This window comes from Pinus tabuliformis, chromosome 8 (assembly GCF_031772625.1).
Source record: "Pinus tabuliformis cultivar Carrire ecotype Pingquan chromosome 8, CPIR1, whole genome shotgun sequence".
Lineage (NCBI taxonomy): Eukaryota > Viridiplantae > Streptophyta > Pinopsida > Pinales > Pinaceae > Pinus > Pinus tabuliformis.
In genome coordinates, this window is record NC_142294.1 from 818,916,727 (window position 1) to 818,937,280 (window position 20,554).

At 32.9% G+C, this 20,554-nt stretch overlaps 1 protein-coding gene across 1 annotated transcript; it reads right to left on the reverse strand.

Moving 5' to 3' along the window:
* Positions 1 to 13,697: 13,697 nt before the first annotated feature.
* LOC149238098 (F-box/FBD/LRR-repeat protein At1g13570-like) lies at positions 13,698 to 15,145 on the reverse strand. Its single transcript, XM_089369464.1, has 2 exons — positions 14,102 to 15,145; positions 13,698 to 13,976 (listed from the first exon to the last, which is right to left on the reverse strand). The coding sequence occupies exons 1-2, from the start codon at positions 15,143 to 15,145 to the stop codon at positions 13,698 to 13,700; spliced, it is 1,323 nt and encodes a 440-aa protein (XP_089225590.1).
* Positions 15,146 to 20,554: the final 5,409 nt, after the last annotated feature.

A 20,554-nucleotide genomic window follows, 5' to 3' on the forward strand; every position in this document is an offset into this window, starting at 1 on the left:
CACTATAAAAATGGGCCAAAGATTGCTATTCCAGAGTGGAATATAGCACGATTGGATTGAACCAGTCCTAGAGTGAAAAATCGGAGCAACAAGCCAGGGAAAATCCTGGAGTGAAAAATCGGAGCAAGAAACCCGAGGCTCCCAAATCTTGGAGTGAAAAATCCAGCAAATCCTTGATATTAACTTCAACAACAACCATTTACAATTTATAGTTCGAAAATATAAAAATAAAATAAAAATGGCCTATGGTATTGACCCGTAGTATTGAAGACCCATGGCATTGACACGGTATTCATGTGGAATATAGCCTATTTAAAGGGGTAAATTAAACAAGCCTAGATTCATCTTAACCCGTCATCTACGAAACCCCTAGAGGGATCAAATCCCTTGATATGCAAACCCTTTTTAAAGTTAAAAGAGATATGATCTCTTTTGGTTGTTGGTAGATCCAGAGTTAAGATGGATCTAGGACAGTTATAAACTTATAAAAGCAAAGATGGTCACTATACATGGTTAGTAACATATGTTTTCTTCTAATAGGTTATAAGGTCAAATCCAAAGTGAGGTAGAGTATGTATACATTAGTTAAACCATCTGTCTTAAATATTGTGGCTACCCCATGAGCGAAATTTCAACTTTTATGATGGACGCACATAGTTACTCTCGTTCAAAAATGAAATTATTGTGTGAAAGTGGGTTCCGTGTCCCACAAACAAGGGGATCTAATGCCTCAATTTAGTGTAGAGTTTAGTAGTTATCTTAAAATTAGATTATTATTAATATTATTATTATATAATATATTTTATTTTTCTTGTCAATTTGGTGTAGAGTTTAGTAGTTACCTTAAAATTAGATTATTATTATGTCCATTATGAGATGGGTACAAAAAAACAATCCATTATGTGAGTGACGGACTAATAAAATCCTTCGAAAAAAAATTGCATCGATAGTAATAAAATTTAATAGGGAACGTATAATCAATAAATACAAGAACAAAAGAAATCCTATAAATTTTGAACCATGTTTATAGAGGTAATTCTTATAATGAATTTTACATATTTGAACATAATTAAGATTAATATAATATTGATAACAAATATAATTATGTTAAAATTAATTCATTTCGAATTATATTAATGAATTTCATATTTTTATAATATGAGAAGATTTTATATCTTTTTAATATGGGTAGATGTTGAAATGTTAAATAGAACAAAATACTTAAATATTACACTGAATTTTAATTTTATGTTTAAAAAACTTTAAATTTTTAAATATACATACTTAAATAAATATTAATTAAATTTTTTAATAAAAATATATATATTTTTAAATAATATGACAAGAATTATAACTATATCTAATTGCAAAAAAAACTATTCATACAATCAAATGATGATTATTATTATGACCGGAATCATAACAGTATATAATTGAAAAAAAAAAACCTATTCATTTTGTTATCATAAAATTACATATCTAAACAAGATTCTTTGTATTAGGTTATTTACCTTTAAAATGTGACTATTTCTTTTATATTTAATATTATTGTAATCAATATTTATAACTTTAAATTCTTGTGCTATCATTTGATTTATGGATTTTTTAATGAATAGGTTAACATACACCAATAATAAGGAAAAATATTATTAATAAAAACAAAAACACTACAATGGTTTTTTTGGAAAGATTAAATACAAAATCTAAGAAATAAAAATATACTTATTAAATTATGAAAGGCTAAAGAAAAAACTATAAATAACTCTTAATTATATATTTTTATGTAAATATAATTTTCAATTATTATTTTGATTTTGAGGATGGTATTTAGGGAAAAATCTATATTTTTAAAGATGTAAGATCAATTACTCAATGAGTGTGTCTGAAATAGTCCTTGGGAGAGAAAGGTAACCTCCTAGTTTCCTCTCAAAGCATTGAAGAGGGATGGCATGGTCCACTCCCCCATGTAGTCACACATGCTATGAGTCATGACAATACAATGAATTAATATGGCAATCCCCACAACCTCCATGTCTTCTTACCTAGCTTGGAATTGTTCTATCATTTTCTCATATCTCCATGTTTTCACCAAGCTATAAGTGGGATTTTCCCCCTCAACGTCTATTTATTAGGCACTTCAGTGAAGGAAGGACCAGTCTCTCTTGGCCTAGATCTCCATAGCTATCATCACATCATTGGTTGGACAATTAATTACCCTTTCACAGCTCTAGGGTGCATGCAAGGGTAATGAACAAACTCCAATAATGGGGTGAACACCAAGACTTAGGATACATTTCCTTGAGCGAGCACACCATCAGTAAGTTGGCAAATTGTATGTTGTCCATCACCTCTATCTAGTATTTTATGTTCAATTATGTGTTTATGATTCTCTAGTCTAGGATTTTGGGTGGCACCATAATTTCCTTAATTCATTTTCTTTTGTGTCTACCCCTCTAGTTAGCATGGCCTTGGTTCCTTTCTCTTCATTCTTCTCTATTCCAATTGCCTTCTAGTATATCCATTGTTTTGCAACCTTCTACAGAATTCCCCAGTGATGGACTCTGGTTCTCTCTTGAAATTATGCCAAGGAAAATAATGCACCCAAGACATGGGTTTAAGGTCCACAGTTCCTTAAGAAGACCCCAAGCCCAATTCCAAGACCAGTTAAGGGCTAAAATTTATCTTTTTGTCACCTCGCCCGAATTTCAAAAAGAAATCCAAAAACTTGAAGCCTTGGTAGAAACTAGCCAGCAAGTCCATCCATATTCCAAAATCCAAGCCCAAGTCTCTAGATGGGTCCTAGACCATAGCCATACTAGGGATTGTAAGAGCTAGTATCTTCATTCCGTCACCCTTCACTATCGAATGAAAACTATCTTGGGCTGGATCATCAAGGAGAAAAATGAGAACTATAATAAAAACATAGTTTGCCCCAAAAAATTCAAAGACACCATCGCTCTTGTCTATATTTCTATCTATCCCACATTGACAAACATATTTAATGTAGGTATCACTCTCCAATAGGCCCAAGCATGTGGGATCCAACCCTGACAAATTAATCTGATGAATGATGCATGCACAGGCCTTTTGTTTAATGATTATGATCGAGGAACTTTATTTTATTTTCTTATATAATTTACAACTATGGTTTTCTACTATTACCTAATAGATTGTATGTAATATTTTTTACAATAGTGCTAGAAATATGTCTTGGTAGAGGGATGCTCATAAAATTGGATTATTTTTTCCCATTTTAATAGAGAAAATATTGATACAGTAACTCTATTGTCATTGGTTTGGTTTCCCTTATGGTGGGTCATGGAAGTGAGGAGGCTACCTAATATGTTTTGTATGCTTGATTTATGATATAATAGAAAAAAATTAATTAACAGAGAAAGAAAAATATGTAAGGTCAGTTAATAACAAATACTAAATATGAGTTTAAAATGTCACTTGTAAAAATTAAATCTATATGATAAATATAATAATAATTCCATCTCATTATTTAAAATAAATCTAATTAACATGTAAATACAACACATCCATAAAAATACTTAAAAAATATAAAACTATGTAAGATATTAATTAAAATAAATAAAGAAAGACTACCTTTTAACTCTCTCTTATTTAATTATATCCCTATCAACTTTCTCTTCTTTATTAGTCCCTCCCTTCGGTATTACAAGGACCATAGCGATTATAATGATCCCTTAATCGTTGACCATCTATTAATTTTCATTAATCATAAAAATTAATCCAATGTTTTAACTTAGAAAAATAATTTGTTTCATTTATATAATTCAAAAAAAATTGTTTGTTTCACATATGATTTGGAAATAATATTTAAGATCTTGTTGTAGCTTTTATTTTTCTCTAATGCCTATATCCAAAATATATCCAAATTTAGTACATGAATATACTCAAATTTTGTTCATGAGTTCATAGAAAGCTTATCCTTGAATGACACCTTCCCAAGTGCCTCTGTCATATCCAAAGTTTGTTCTTGAGTGACTCCTTTCCAAGTGCCTTTACCTCTTACCAACAACAACACCTCTGACCTACCCCAACTTATCATTACCATTACATGTGACTTTTCACCACTTATCATCTCATTTCACTATTCATCCCCCTTTACTGTTAAAATAAACACATAGTAGTAGCATTGTATGATAGTCAATAGTGCAATAACCAGTTACACACAATCACAACTTTCTGACTCCATTTTTGTTTTCCACCCATTGCCCACAAATTTTTATGAACATAAAATAAGTACTTAATAGGACACTCTAAAACAAAGAACCTATGATGTGAAGTATTCTTTGTATATTTAAACAAATTCTGAGAATAGTATTTAAGCAAGATCCTAGTAGGAGGATAGGTATTATCTGAAATAGGAGCTTTGGAGGAGCCAAATTCAAAGACTCCACCAACTTCATAGACTTCGATACTTTTGTGTCCATTCTTGGCATGAAGTTAATCTCACCCTTTTGTAACTACTAAGGTGCTTCTAATATATTCACATGTCATTTCTAATTAGAGAGTAAAAACCAACGAAATTTACTATGAAATGAAAAAACCCAATCCCATCCTTTAATTTGAACTTTCCACTAGAATATTCCTACATAAGTAATCCTTATTTATAACTTTCCTAAACAAAATTGAAGCTTGGAAATAAAACTTATACAAAGCCATTGCTTTTATACTTTTCTTACCTTAAAATTTGTTGCATGTGCAACAAGTTTGACATACCTTCAAAGGGCATTATGCTAGTTATTAGTTCCAAAATAACAATAGAAAAACTATATACATCGACCTTGCCATTGTAAATATGTGATTTTGTTTTTTCTTACCTTAAAAGTTGTGTATGATGTCTGTAAGTTTGACATACCCTTAAATGTCATGACATTGGTTAGTAAAACCAAAGAACTATAGGAAATATATATACATCAACCTTAAGGTCATAAAGGTTTTCTTCACCAAGTATTAATGTTACTGTGTGGTATAGTTACACCCAATAATAACCTTCAATCAATGACATATCAACTAAGCCTTATATTAAACTCAAAACCTATTAGATAGAAGAAACTTTGAAATTGAAACTTGTAAACCCACCTCCCAACCTTCCCAAGTCCACCACACATATCACAAAGGTGGGAAATAAATAGAGGAAAAGGCAACCTTTCAACACAAAATCTAATAATTTTTCAATTGAACAAGGAACCAGAAATCCAAGAATCCACGGTGAAACCTACATTAAGAAAGACACAAAACCTTGAAAATAAATCATCCAAAACCATTTCCCATTGCTAGATTCCAAATAAATTAATCCTTTTTATTATTTGTACATTGTTCAACCCAGCTATTGCAGTCCAATAAAAGTGTTGATGGTGACCTAGGACCTGCATGAAAAGAAAAACACACAGATTCATTTGAAAGGGTGAAGAACCAAAACAACTAAACAAAAAAAATCATGTTGTAATTTATTATATGAATCATTTCAAAGAATTATGCTGAATATTAGGTGTGAAAACACTTAATCTCGAGAACCTCGGAACCATTTTAAATGGAAAATATAAAATGGGTGAAGAAATATGTTGAATCTTAGCTATGAAAATTGGTAATCTCAAGCACTTGGAAATCATTTTACGAGGTAAATGTGAAATGGGTGTAAAACACCTAATCTAGAAATTGTTGAGTATCCTTTTGCAAATCCTTGATCTCCTTTAGAATCATATTAAACATTGTCGCAATAGTGCTTACAATTATGGAAACCCTTCACTACCCTATCACAATTTAGTAACCAATAATCTGCCAAGGCTAGTAATAATGTGCATCTTCTACTCCAATACTAGTTCTATGTGTACACATAGCCATGTGTTGCAGTGGCTACAACCACCCTCCAAAATTTTTCCTTCGCTTCATTTTGGAGCCTCCCTCTTTGAAATCATAGCAGTTATCCTACACTGATCAAGTACTTATGTTTATTTGACAATCACTTGTTTCATCAACTAACCACAAGTTGACCCAACACTTGGTTCACATCCGGTCTTTGTGTTGTCTGGTAAAATGCGTAATCTTGGAGGGCAGTTTGTCTTCCCCTCAAGAATTTCCCAAAGCATCCCAGCAATTTCCCTGCACTCAAAAATGGCCTAGAGCAGGCCAACAACCTTGCTTTGAAAATCTATGTAGAGTAGGCCAACTGCCTCGCTCCCAGAAATTGCATAAATTGTGTATAACTTACCTTAATTACCTGTAATTTAAAATGACAAAGGGTCAAAGTTAAAAAATATATACAAAATTTGACCCTTGGTTGGCTTTAAATGAAAATAGTAAAGTAGGCCAAGATGAGTATGACTAAGTCTACTTGGACAAAGTAGACAACAATATGACCATCTTCAATATGGAAGGAACAATAAGTTATCTTAAACATTACTCATGCATGAGTAATGTGTATATAACATTTGAATTAAGATAGAAACTATAGTATTGTTGCGTATTGCAAATGCACTAGTTGTAATCTTTCATAAAAGGCGAGAACCATAAATAGTTTCTTAACATATTATTAGTGTTGAAGCATATAGTGTAGACAAAACTAACATCTTTGTAGTTTAAACTTATAGTGGAACCACGAGGTGGGGTATGTATCAATTGGCATAGCCATTGGGTAGGTAAAATAATTTACAATGATGTTTCTAGCTCTTATTGAGTGTAGGTTACTGACCTTTGTTGGGTTGTGATGCATACTGAATGACTTTTGTTGGGTATAAAATAATAGTTGATAATGTTTGTAATGAATATATAGATATAGATATAGATATAGATATAGATATAGATATAGATATAGATATAGATATATATATATATATATATATATATATATATATATATATATATATATATATATAGATATATATATATATATATATATATATATATATATATATATATATATATATATATATATATATATATATATATATATATAATAATGAATGATGGAAGCTAATGACCATAATGACAATAAATATTTTATGCACAGGGCATATTTCAACCTATTATGAAGGTACGGAAACAACAAAGACGACGTTTCATTTGAAGGGGGCAAGATGTAACACCCCTTGATGAAAAGTAAATAATTAATTTACTTTTACCACAAACACTTAGAAAATCAAGGCCCACATGGAAAGCCTAAGTGGAAACTTTAATATTTAAGTTTATTTTAATTTTACATGAAAGTGGTTATGGCAAGTCTTGGAATTCACGAGCTAATAACCTAGATGAAAGTTTTCAATTATCAAATAGTTAGAGATAGTTACTCCTTTCTCTCTCTTTAGGGATAAAACCTCTTAGTGGAAAAGAAGCTAGGGGAGGCAAGATGAAGGATGAAGGCATATTGGAGAAAAGAGAGAAGGAGTTGAAAACCTAAGTAGGAGGCTGTCAAGGTGAAGCAAGACACTGCTAATGGGGTATTCTTTTCTTGGACAAGGAGTTAGTGGAAACCCTAAGACAAACTGGTGTCTGTGAGTTCTAGGTTGGGGGTAGTCTTGATGCCTGAGAGTAGACCTTGATAGGTAATTTTCCATTATGTTGTTCTAGAATTAAAAAGGATCAAGGGGAGAACTGGATATGATAGCCATTCTCGTTGGTTGGGAGGAATTATCTCTTTCCTTGGTCAATTCCCTGACAACCTAAACTAAAGAGATAAGTATTTTCAGTTGTTTCTTTCAGAACTTGGACTGTGAATTTTAAATGTAGTGGTCTATATGTTTTTAAGAACTTTTTATATGAGTTGCAGAATGATTAGCCAAATGATAAGACCTAATGAAATTTTAAAGTGATCTAAACTTTGGCGCAATCAAAATAAAATGATTGTGTTGTTGGACTGATACCATATTGCACATGGTAATATAAATTAGATTTACATGACTAACTTGAGATAGGTTATGCGATAATGCCTCGTGTCACTTGCCAAGGAATTCACATAACATTTATACACCTGCTCATAACCCAAAAACTTAGAAAATAGTGTTATGTCAATGTCTAATGTTTGAGTTGGATAATAGGCATAGTATAACAAAAAAAATGAGTGCATAGTTACCAATTGTTCCTCAAATAGAATAGGTTGAACCACAAATATATGCTACAGAACTCTAATATGGCATGCTTTCGTATACCGTCGACAAATATATCATGTGACCTAGTACCCTCTTGCATGTACACTTGGACACCTTATGCTTATCCAAAAGAAAAATACAACGAATGGATCTGATCAGATGTCTTATAAATGCTTAGACTCTTGTAATAAATAGTCCATGCCAAGATAGATTTTAGCGCTAAGTTGCATTTTGAATAATATTTGTAATCTATTTTATGAAGATATGGAAGATGCTACATATATTTTACTATGTATAATATTTTTGGTTTGTTTGTAAATTTGTCTGTGATCCTCCACGCTTGACGTGTGGCTTGACGAGTCATGGCCCAAGGGCATTTAAGCCGTCAAAGTCACTCAGGGTTCATACCTGGCTTGGGAAACACCATCCCTTAGTTGATTGGATTTCTTTAGCATGTCTCCTTCCCCTAGCACATGGCACAACCACACCCCATGAGGTTTGATCTTGGGTCACCTCGCTAACGAGGCCCATCATCAATTAGTTGTGCTAGTAGGACTTGACTACTATATACAACATTAAAATATTTTCTTTTAACAATTATTTTCTATATATAAAAATACATATGAAGCTGATATGGAAATAAATTTGTTAGCATGGATCTTCAAATAGTTTATTTAAATCAAGTGTTAAAATATTTTTGAAAAGTATAATGTTTAAACATCTTACTCACATATTTTATTTTTATTTCTAATTACTTTACATGAAATTATATAAAGTTATATGGACAACTAATTAAACCTGCATAGGATATTATTTTTTCTTTTTTTATTATAGCCAACATTGCTATTATATTTATAGAATATTTTATTTTTATTTTAAGAGAGACATATGTCAAGTTGAGCAGGGACATACTTACACATTGCCTTCACATTGGGCTATTGAATGAGCCTCTCAACTCAATCAAGTGTTCAAATATTTTTTAAAAGTATAAGGTTTAAATATATTACTCACATATTTAGTTTTGCTTCTAATTACTTTACATGAAATTATATAAGGTTATATGGACAACTAATTAAACATGCATAGCATGTTCTTTTTTTATTATTATCATAGCCAACATTGTTTTTCTATTTAGAGAATATTTTATTTTTATTTCAAGAGTGACATTGGTCAACTCCAAGTTGAGAAGGGACACACTTACACATCCTTTCACATTAGGTTGTAGAATAGGCCTCTAGACTCAAAAATTTGAACTCCATGCCATCTTCATGACATTTACTTTTTATTTTGAAGAGGGACATCTATGAACTCCAAGTTGAGCATGGACATACTTACACATCCCCTTGACACTGGGTTGTAGGATGAGCCTTTCCACTCAATCAAGTGTTAAAATATTTTTGAAAAGTATAAGGTTTAAACATCTTACTCGCATTTTTTTTACTTCTAATCATTTTACATGAAATTATATAAGGTTATATAGAGAAGTAATTAAACATATATATATATTAGTATCATTTTTGGGATTCAACTGCGTTAAGTAAGTCATTCAAACGTATGACCATTTCCATGAGAGGTAGTCGTAACTGACTAATTTCTCATGATTTTTGAATAGTTCACTTAGCACTCATTGCATCGGGTGATGCTCATAGGGGTGAAGAAGTGGGATTGAAACTAGTGAAATGTGGAGAACGAATCACATAGCATCAATCATCACTTCCGGGGCTTGCACCCGGTAACCAGGACTTCCCAGGAGGTCACCCATCCCAGAACTCCTCTGGCTCAAGCGCGCTTAACTGTGGAGTTTTTCCCCACAATCAAGCCCACTTAGCTTGCTAGGAAGTGATGATTGATGCTATGTGATTCGTTCTCCACATTTCACTAGTTTCAATCCCACTTCTTCACCCCTGTGAGCATCACCCGATGCAATGAGTGCTAAGTGAACTATTCAAAAATCATGAGAAATTAGTCAGTTACGGCTACCTCTCATGGAAATGGTCATACGTTTGAATGACTTACTTAACGCAGTTGAATCCCAAAAATGATACTAATATAATGCACTGCATAATCCCCCATACTTAAATATATATATATATATATATATATATATATATATATATCAGACATTGCTTTTCTATTTAGAGAATATTTTATTTTTATTTTAAGAGTGACATTGGTCAACTCCAAGTTGAAAAAAGACACTTACACATCCCTTCACATTAGGTTTTAAAATAAGCCTCTAGACTCAAAACTCCATGTCATCTTCCTGATGTGTACTTTTATACAAGTCAATGTTATGGACCTAGAGCAATAGAAAACAATAGAGTCCCTTGGTCACATACACCCATTGATATTAGATAGTATTTGAACATTACTTACATTGACATTGATACTGAGAGTAAATCAATAAAATCATTTGTAAATCAATTCGATCATTTTTCGTACATGAGCGAAGGGTTGTAGGAGACTTGTTCCTCAAACTTCATTTTGATATTTTTCATCTATTTTAAATATTAGAACGCATTTGTGTGAACCTTAATGAAGCTCCTTTGCTCTTCTTTAAAATATTTAGTTATTATATTTATTTTCATTAAAATATATATGATTTTAAGGTTTATGTAATATCTATATATCTGTGTGTGTGTGTGTGTGTGTGTGTGTGTGTGTGTGTGTGTGTGTGTGTGTGTGTGTGTGAGAGAGAGAGAGAGATGAAGAGTTTTAAAGAGCGGGAAAATGATTGAAATTGTGTAAAGTAAAAAGTGTCTCATTATTACCTTGTATTTTAATTTATTTTAAATGGAAAAAATGTTGAAATTATATAAAAGTAAAAAAAAATTGAAATTTTAATTTGTTAACTAAATTAAAATAGTAATATAGATATTAATATATTTTTGAGTCTAGAGGCTCATTCTACAACCGCGTGTGAAGGCAATGTGTCTCATATGTGTTTTGTGGATGATTTATTGTTTAGAGGGACGAGAGTGTATGAAGAATGGCTCAAATCCATAGAGTTATTACTTATTTCAGTAAGGCTTCTTAGATTTTGATGAGCAAAACTAAATCTATTCTAGTTCACGGTGGCATGGAGGATTCAGAAGAAAGGAAAATTTGTAGCATTTTTTACATCACATGTCAAAACACAAATTCAAGTTTTGTGTACCTTGGATTCAGACACAAACCTAACAGGAATGGAAACAAAGAATAGGAATGGTTGACCAATAAATTAGAGAAATATTTGTCGAGATGGAAGCATAGGTGGCTAATGCCGGGTGGGAGATTGATTATGCTAAAAGTAGTGCTTCAAAACATCTCAGTTTATTGGATGTAGTTGTTCATGATGCCAAGGGAAGTTATACACAAGATCGAATCAATCATGGCTAGTTTTTTGTGGTCTGGCAATAATCAAATGGGGAAGATTCACTTAGTAAGATGGTCTTTACTCACTAGGCTGATATAGGAGGGTGGATGGGGCATCATGGAACCTGGTAATTTCAAAAAATCTCTTGCCATAAAAAACATGTGGAGAGAAATGATTGGTTCCAACCTCTGGTCAGACGTAATCAGAGAAAAGTATATGTATGGGCAACCATTTACTACGTGGACTCATAATGGAGCAAGGAAAAAGACAAGCATGTATGCTATTTGGTGTAGCATGATGAAAAATCTACACTAGTTAATTGCATTCACTCCTCGGGAAGTTGGAGACCGATGACAAATTATAGTGGGTTTGGATGCCATGAACAGTATGATAGGGAATCATTCCTTATTTGTTCAACTACTCAACATCATACATAACAAAGGAATATTTACCCTTCATGACAGCTATGTTGCCCAAAATAATAACATTGTTCTACATGAATGGAAGACAGTGGAAGTTTTGGGGCTCGACGGTGTTTATGCAGATGAATGGGATACATATATCAATCTAAGACAAGCAGGCATATCCATCAATGCAAACAAAGACGAAATGGTATGGGATGGAGCACTAAAAAAGGGTCATTCGGCAGTAAAGGAAATTTATAGAAGTATGTCGGTTGTCGAGAAAGAAAGTGATCAAAATAAGTGGCTTCAAGATACATGGAAATGGGATCCTCCAAATAAGATAAAGTATTTTAGATGGTTGGTTTTGAGTGACCAGGTGTTGACATGGAAAAATCTACATAAGCGGGGCTATGCAAACAAGACATTTGTATATTATGCCATAGGGGGCCTAAGGACGTGAACCATCTGTTCCTTTCCTGTATAGGTGCTTCGACAGTCTAGGATGGAGTTCTAGGACCATTCAACCTTTTAGCGCGTGCAATGTTTAAGAGACTGTATTTTCTATTGGTATAAAAGCCAAAAAAAATATTGCTCTCTCCCTCTCTATATTCTATGGATCATCTAGCTAAGTAGAAATGTTGTTATTTTTAACAGAAAACGGTTTCAGTCCACGCAGATGTTATTAAAGTTGTGTCATACTTCAATGAGATTGGATGTGTCAAGAAGAAGGGGAAAAAGAGATAAGTTAGATATAAAGACATTTGGAGGGTATTCCATGTGGGGTTCTTCAATGGAGCATGCAAGAAAAGGAATTGTGGATATGGTGCTTTCATCATAACTAAAGAATGTTCCTACTATCATCTTTGGTGGGAAGGAGGGAAAGGCACCAATAATAGAGCCTAGGTTATAGCATTCTGGGGAGTTTTATCTTCTGCAAAGTGGCTTGGGATTGAACAACTGCATGTATATGTTGATGCCATTGATTGGGTCAAGGAGCATACCCTCTTCAACCCACCCATTTTATTCAATTGGATAAATCATATAACGAAGTTCATCCAATTTGAACATGTCTACATAGAACAGAATATGACTATTGACCTGTCAAAATAAGTATAAAGATAATACTTAGTAAGATCTTTTATTCAAATTTTGAAAATCATAGACAAGTATAAAGATAATAATTAGTGAGATGTTGTATTCAAATTTTAAAAATCATACCAAAATTAAAAATGCCATCGTGACTTTTATATAAGAAAAATCTACATTTTCTTTATAAAATCACACTAAAACCAAACCAAGGATAGCAGTATCATTTTTTTGTTACTCTGAGTTTTCTTTCTAGATTAAAAAAAAAAAAAAAGTACAATTCTGTTTTTGGAAGAATAGAGAAAAGCCCTAAAAGACTAATACAAACTTTTCCAAAAGCGAATGGAGAGCAGGCACACATGGCTGTATAAATTAAAGACAATAGATAGGATAAAAAAAGGTCTGGATTAAATAGTTGCTTATATGTATTTGGGATGGGTTTATGATTTCCGTGGAAAAACAAACTTATGATAATGTACTTCCTCTTTTATTTATATAATAATAAGAAGCATTATAAAGCAAAATCATGTTATTTTAAAATTCCATAAGCTTTGAAACTCGCGTTGCTCACAGAAAAATAATATTCTGGTAAATCCAATTCGACAGGAACCAAAAACACTAACAACACTTTGGAAAGTAATATCAGAAACTAAAACGCTTTGCTCACAGAAAAATAATATTCTGATAAATCCAATTTGACAGGAACCAAAAACATTAACAACTCTTTGGATAGTAATATCAGAAACTAAAAACAAATTCACGGAGAGGGATCTCCTCTGTGATCGTTCCCTGCTCACGACTTTTCTTCAAAGACTCCCAAACTTGGAAAAATAATTTGTGCTGCTCACGTCTTCTGGCTCGCACTTTCACTTCTTTGAGCGCAGGAGCTATTTGAAGCAGGCAACCCAACAAACGAAGTTCGCTCGCATCGTATTTGTTGATATCTATCTCTACTAATTGAAGATTAGCAAGTGGGTACGTTAAAGCTGGTGCAATCGAATCCCCGTCTGCCTCTTCCTGCGTCACAAAGTGTAAAAATCATATAAATACCCCGACATGGGCTGATGCACTCTGCTATCTGGAATACACAGAAAGATATTAAATGACATCTAAACATTAATGGCGATGAGTTATTCTCTTACCAGAATCACCTGTCCGCGTAGGTGTAATCGCTCAAGGTTAGGAAGCCTCGAGAGCAGGTTCAGCAGAGGAACAGCAATCCCGTTTCTTTGATCAAATGCACACCCAACATCGATGGCAAGCACTTTCAATGACCTCAACGTACCCATGAATTCAAGAAATCCGTTTACAGAGAAATTGTACCCTGGATACCCGCTTGAACTTAACGACAAATCAATCAACTTGTCTCCAGGCTCCATTTCGAATCTTCTCATCGTTGAGGAAAACTCACGAAATGCCATTCCATTCACTGTCATGTCTTCTACGAACGTGATTGCCTTCAGAGTTCGAAGTTTAGGGCAATTGACTGTCAATCCTCGCGCCCTAAAAAGATGTAGAACTAAATCTGTGAGGCTGAGAGAGGAGATGACAGGCCTCTTCAGGCCAAAACTAATAGACAAATTCAACTTCTGAAGAAGAGGGCAATGCAAAAGAAAGTGTGCTAAGGTGTCGTCTGACATTTCGGTACAGGTGAAGCTGCACTCAGTGAGATGCTTGAATCCCGCGAAATCGGTCGGAAAAGTGGTGAGATTACAGTTGTAGAGTGTGAGATTAGTGAGAAGACTGCACGAGAAAAGGGCAGGGGGCACAGTTTCCCTGTCATAGGAATATTCGAGAGAAAGGCATTCCACGTTTTTTCTGGCAACGCACTGCATCCATTCCGATACGCTTTGCTGTGTAAACGTCCATGGGTTAATAAAGATTTCAGGACCACGCATACTGTGAAGGTCTGTGGTGAGTGTAAAAGACTTCAGATCTGATAAATGGAACCGCAATATGTCGAAAATTCTATTTTCCACAGTTGACAAATCGAATGTGGAAGGCGCTTGATGCGGTGATGACACATGATAAGGAGAGAGGATGAGATGGGGTATTTTTCTGTAGAGGAATCTCCAGCGATGAGAGAGGACAGAGCATTTGATGACATCTATGATGGCGAGCTTCGAGAGGATGAGGGAAAGGACATCGTCGGGCAGTGTAGACAATCTATCGACAGCCATTGCCATCACTATAAAAATGGGCCAAAGATTGCTATTCCAGAGTGGAATATAGCACGATTGGATTGAACCAGTCCTAGAGTGAAAAATCGGAGCAACAAGCCAGGGAAAATCCTGGAGTGAAAAATCGGAGCAAGAAACCCGAGGCTCCCAAATCTTGGAGTGAAAAATCGAGCAAATCCTTGATATTAACTTCAACAACAACCATTTACAATTTATAGTTCGAAAATATAAAAATAAAATAAAAATGGCCTATGGTATTGACCCGTAGTATTGAAGACCCATGGCATTGACACGGTATTCATGTGGAATATAGCCTATTTAAAGGGGTAAATTAAACAAGCCTAGATTCATCTTAACCCGTCATCTACGAAACCCCTAGAGGGATCAAATCCCTTGATATGCCAACCCTTTTTAAAGTTAAAAGAGATATGATCTCTTTCGGTTGTTGGTAGATCAGAGTTAAGATGGATCTAGGACAGTTATAAACTTATAAAAGCAAAGATGGTCACTATACATGGTTAGTAACATATGTTTTCTTCTAATAGGTTATAAGGTCAAATCCAAAGTGAGGTAGAGTATGTATACATTAGTTAAACCATCTGTCTTAAATATTGTGGCTACCGCATGAGCGAAATTTCAACTTTTATGATGTACGCACATAGTTACTCTCGTTCAAAAATGAAATTATTGTGTGAAAGTGGGTTCCGTGTCCCACAAACAAGGGGATCTAATGCCTCAATTTAGTGTAGAGTTTAGTAGTTACCTTAAAATTAGATTATTATTAATATTATTATTATATAATATATTTTATTTTTCTTGTCAATTTGGTGTAGAGTTTAGTAGTTACCTTAAAATTAGATTATTATTATTATTATTGTGTGAAAGTGGGTTCCGTGTCCCACAAACAAGGGATCTAATGCCTCAATTTAGCGTAGAGTTTAGTAGTTACCTTAAAATTAGATTATTATTATTATATAATATATTTTATTTTTCTTGTCAATTTGGTGTAGAGTTTAGTAGTTACCTTAAAATTAGATTATTATTATTATTATTATTATTTTCTTTCTTGTGAGATGATCTAATAGTTGGCACAATGGGATGTTATCTCCTTTACTCTTTGGTTATGGTGGATCTGGGCTCATCGAGCTCGAAGGGAATCTGGGTTGTGTCCCACAAACAAGGGGATCTAATGCCTCAATTTAGTGTAGAGTTTAGTAGTTACCTTAAAATTAGATTATTATTATTATATAATATATTTTATTTTTCTTGTCAATTTGGTGTAGAGTTTAGTGGATCTGGGCTCAAGGGAATCTGGGTTCGGTATCCCACAAACAAGGGGATCTAATACCTCAATTTAGTGTAGAGTTTAGTAGTTACCTTAAAATTAGATTATTATTATTATTATTATTTTGTTTTCTTTCTTGTGAGATGATCTAGTAGTTGGCACAATGGGATGTTATCTCCTTTACTCTTTCATTCTGATGGATCTGGGCTCATCGAGCCCGAAGGGAATCTGGGTTCGTGTCCCACAAACAAGGGGATCTAATGCCTCAATTTAGTGTAGAGTTTAGTAATTACCTTAAAATTAGATTATTATTATTATATAATATATTTTATTTTTCTTGTCAATTTGGTGTAGAGTTTAGTGGCTCTGGGCTCATCGAGCCCGAAGGGAATCTGGGTTCGGTGTCCCACAAACAAGGGGATCTAATGCCTCAATTTAGTGTAGAGTTTAGTAGTTACCTTAAAATTAGATTATTATTATATAATATATTTTATTTTTCTTGTCAATTTGGTGTAGAGTTTAGTAGTTACCTTAAAATTAGATTATTATTATTATTATGTTGTTTTCTTTCTTGTGAGATGATCTAGTAGTTGGCACAATGGGATGTTATCTCCTTTACTCTTTCCTTCTGGGCTCATCGGAATCCTAGCTAGGCCTAACCCCAAGGGCTTCGGGGAGAATAGACCCTCTGACCTCCCCATCGACGAGGTACTGATTTTGACCAACTAAGCTAACCGTTGGGGCTGTGTTATGGTGGTTTTAATTTAAAAATAATATACTTTAATTTAAACGTAATGCAATTTTCTAGCAGTTTTCAAAGAATGACAGATTATCATTATTACCATGCATCTTGCCGTATGAAAATCATTTAATAAAGGTTCTAAATTTATGGATTTTATTGAAAGGTTTTTCACAAAGTATTTTTTTAAAATTAGTGTAGTTATCATAGAATTACTTATTAGGTTAAATAAATAAAAAAATTAGTATAGTATGACTAATAGATAAATTATGTTTTTTTCTCAACCTTTTTATTCCAATCAAGTTTGCCAAAATATAGTGGATATTTTTAAAAATCATAAATTTAAGTTGTTTTATTATTTTTTATTTATAAATTAAGAATATTCTTAAATTTATTATTTTTTATTTATAAATTAAGAATATTTATAAAAACATTATTTATATTTGTAATATTTAATAAAAATAATTAATAAATTGGGTGAATTTTATTTTGTATTTGTATATTATTAAGTTAATATTTATTTTTAAAATAAATATTTTTTATCTAATTTATTACTAGTTAAATTTAATAATTTTTATTATTGTTAATATATTTTACTAATATAAAATTAAAACTTAATTATAATATAATTAAGAATTTTTTTAAAGGTAAATATTGTATTAACTTTTAAATTGAAATATACATGGATGTATTAGATATGCTAGGTGAGTCTTTTACTAGGGAGAACGAACCATAGCCAAAAGTGTACTCATAGTAGAGAGGCATAGGAAACCATGATTAACAAAAAACTAAATAGATGATATACATCCTAAAAAAACAAGCAAGATTGACCAGGGGAATGAACTAGATAGACATAATGAAAAATAAACTTGGCATGGAAATAATAAGCTCAGGGATTAAAGTCAATAGTGACAACCTAAATAGGGTCTTCAATGTTGTCAAGAGTGCTTCCTTTTGAGGAAGGAATGACAAGACATTGTTCAGTGTAACCTAATCACTGATTAATGTCCCTTAAGTGATGGTGAAATTTCTCTACATAGTGTAGGATGTTGACTTGGTCCTCAAAGTGGTCCATTAGAATTATACCAAGGAGAAACTTCAAATTCCAATAAAGGTCAATTTTGTAAATGTACTAGTTAAAGAGGCCTCTTATATGCCTAAAATTTGGCACTCAGTGAGCCAAATTAATAAGAACATCTATATCTGAAATTTTTTGTTGTTGGGAAGCCCCTTCTCATGCGACACGAGCTAACTCCTCCTAGATGGACCTTTGGGTTAGGTGTCAAAAATTGGTAGCTAATTCCTAAAGTTTGTGGTGTGCACGTGTGTGCCCCCAAGAGGCTCTTTCATGAGAGGAGAGCACCCCTTGATGGACACATGCTCATTGATGAGGTATAACACAAGGCCAAATAAGATACAAAAGTGGACATTCGAGAAGATGGATGGATAAGCGATGGACTCATGGGGGGATTCCATGTAAGGAGAGGAGGGGGCCATGTAACACAAAATTAGATGAAACTAGAAGTCAGAGAGAAGGGAGTAAGTTAGCAAGTCATGGAGAAGCAACAAGAGTGTGATGGTACATGAGGGAAAATGTCAAACTTTCCAAGGAATCCAACAAAATGAGATGATAGTCTGCGAGAGAAGGATCGGTAGAAGAATATAGAACCTTAGGAGAAGACAAAGAGGAGTTCAAATATTCAAGAGCAGTATGGGAGGAATATAGAGGGTGACAAGAAAAGTGCAAGTCAAAGAGGTGAGTGTAGAAAATCTAATACCATAAGCATGAATAAAACGAAGAAAAGAATGTGAACTAGAGACTATCAAGACGATAACCACTACAGGGGTCCAGTGCCCACAGGGGCTAGTTTGCAACATGTAGTATAATGTTGTATCATGAGCCATATCATTCTCACCTGCATGCACACCTAGTGAGATGTGAAAAGGAAACAAAAAAAATTGCGCCAATAATCCAAGAAGCCAAATCAAAAGTGTCACTACAAATCTAGATGAGGAGGGGAACCTAGTTATTTCTGAATCCAATGAATAGAACTCAAATTGGTGAGATAGGACCTAGCCTAAGCTCACAGAAGTGGACCAACCAAATACCCTAGTTCTTGCTAACCAGAGAAAAGGTGGGAATTATAAGCAAGGAGAATGGGTAACACAAGGAGGAGGAAAATGGATATAATTATATTAAAACCAATTTCCACACAAGTGGGGTCATGATAGTCTTAGTAAGATGGTGGCATTTCAATGTTGTTGTATTGTGCAGGCTTGGGATCAAGGAGCTTGTGTATATCTCACCTTGAGTGAGATCACAGGAGTGTGTCTATCATAAAATTTATTGTGGGCAGGTGCGACCACATCCCTTGGCCACTTGGCCAAGTGGGGCGGTGATAGCCCTCCCAATGCCCTTTGCCCTCTATTAAGAAAAAAACTATCTAAATTAATAGCATTTTTTAATCCATGAAGTGTACACCAGTTGGTTTACATGGGGTTTAGTCCCAACTAGGTCCTAGGTTCAAGCTTCATGAGGAAGGGTTTAGGATGGAAGTCACTTGGGGGGAACTAAAAACTATACCAAGTGGTATCCAAGCTCGATCAAGATTCGCACAATCCTAGTGATAAGCATCCGATTCTAGGTTTATCATTCTTCTTCCATACAATTAGTATGGCCCCAACCTAGGCTCAACCTAGTCACAAAAAAAAAAATAGAAAATATAATTTCACGTCTATTAAAATGTAATAACAAATATAAATAATAAAAGTAATAAAAATATTCAATTCAATTTATTATATTGTAATTATGTTTTTATTAATAAAATTGAAAATTTCATATTTTCATATCACATTAAAATAAATTTAAGTAATAATGATTAAATGTTGGTAAACATGGTAACATATTATAAATAAGAATATGTGTATGTGTTTGTTAAGAAATAAGAATATGTGTGTGTATGTGTGTGTGTTAATATCTGTTTTATTATATAAATCAGAATAATGATTTATATTCATAATTACCATATTTCAAAACTTTATATTTAAATTTAATTAATAAACAGAGAAAAACTTAATACTTATAATAATAATAAAATTGTAAACTATATAAAAGTATATCATTAATGTTATTCATATCACATTTAATAAAATTAGTTTAAAATATTATAAAACATGTCAAAGAAAAATACAAAGGCCATATACATGTAATTATATGCATTATTAGGATTTTAATAAAATTAAAAATAAGAAATCCTATATATAAAAATGTCATTTTTTTATAAATATAAATATTATTAATAATAATTAATATAAATCCATCTTAGCTTCAAATCTACCAAGGGCAAAGAGGAATCAAATCTCTCGAGGTGCAAACCTTTAAGTAAGATTT

Bases quoted from the DNA above. Each gene is read 5' to 3' on its own strand.
- LOC149238098 (XM_089369464.1), bottom strand. From the start codon at position 15,145: ATGGCAATGGCTGTCGATAGATTGTCTACACTGCCCGACGATGTCCTT. The intron at 13,977-14,101 runs GTAAGAGAATAA...TTTGTGACGCAG, and splicing joins TACGCGGACAGGTGATTCTG to GAAGAGGCAGACGGGGATTC.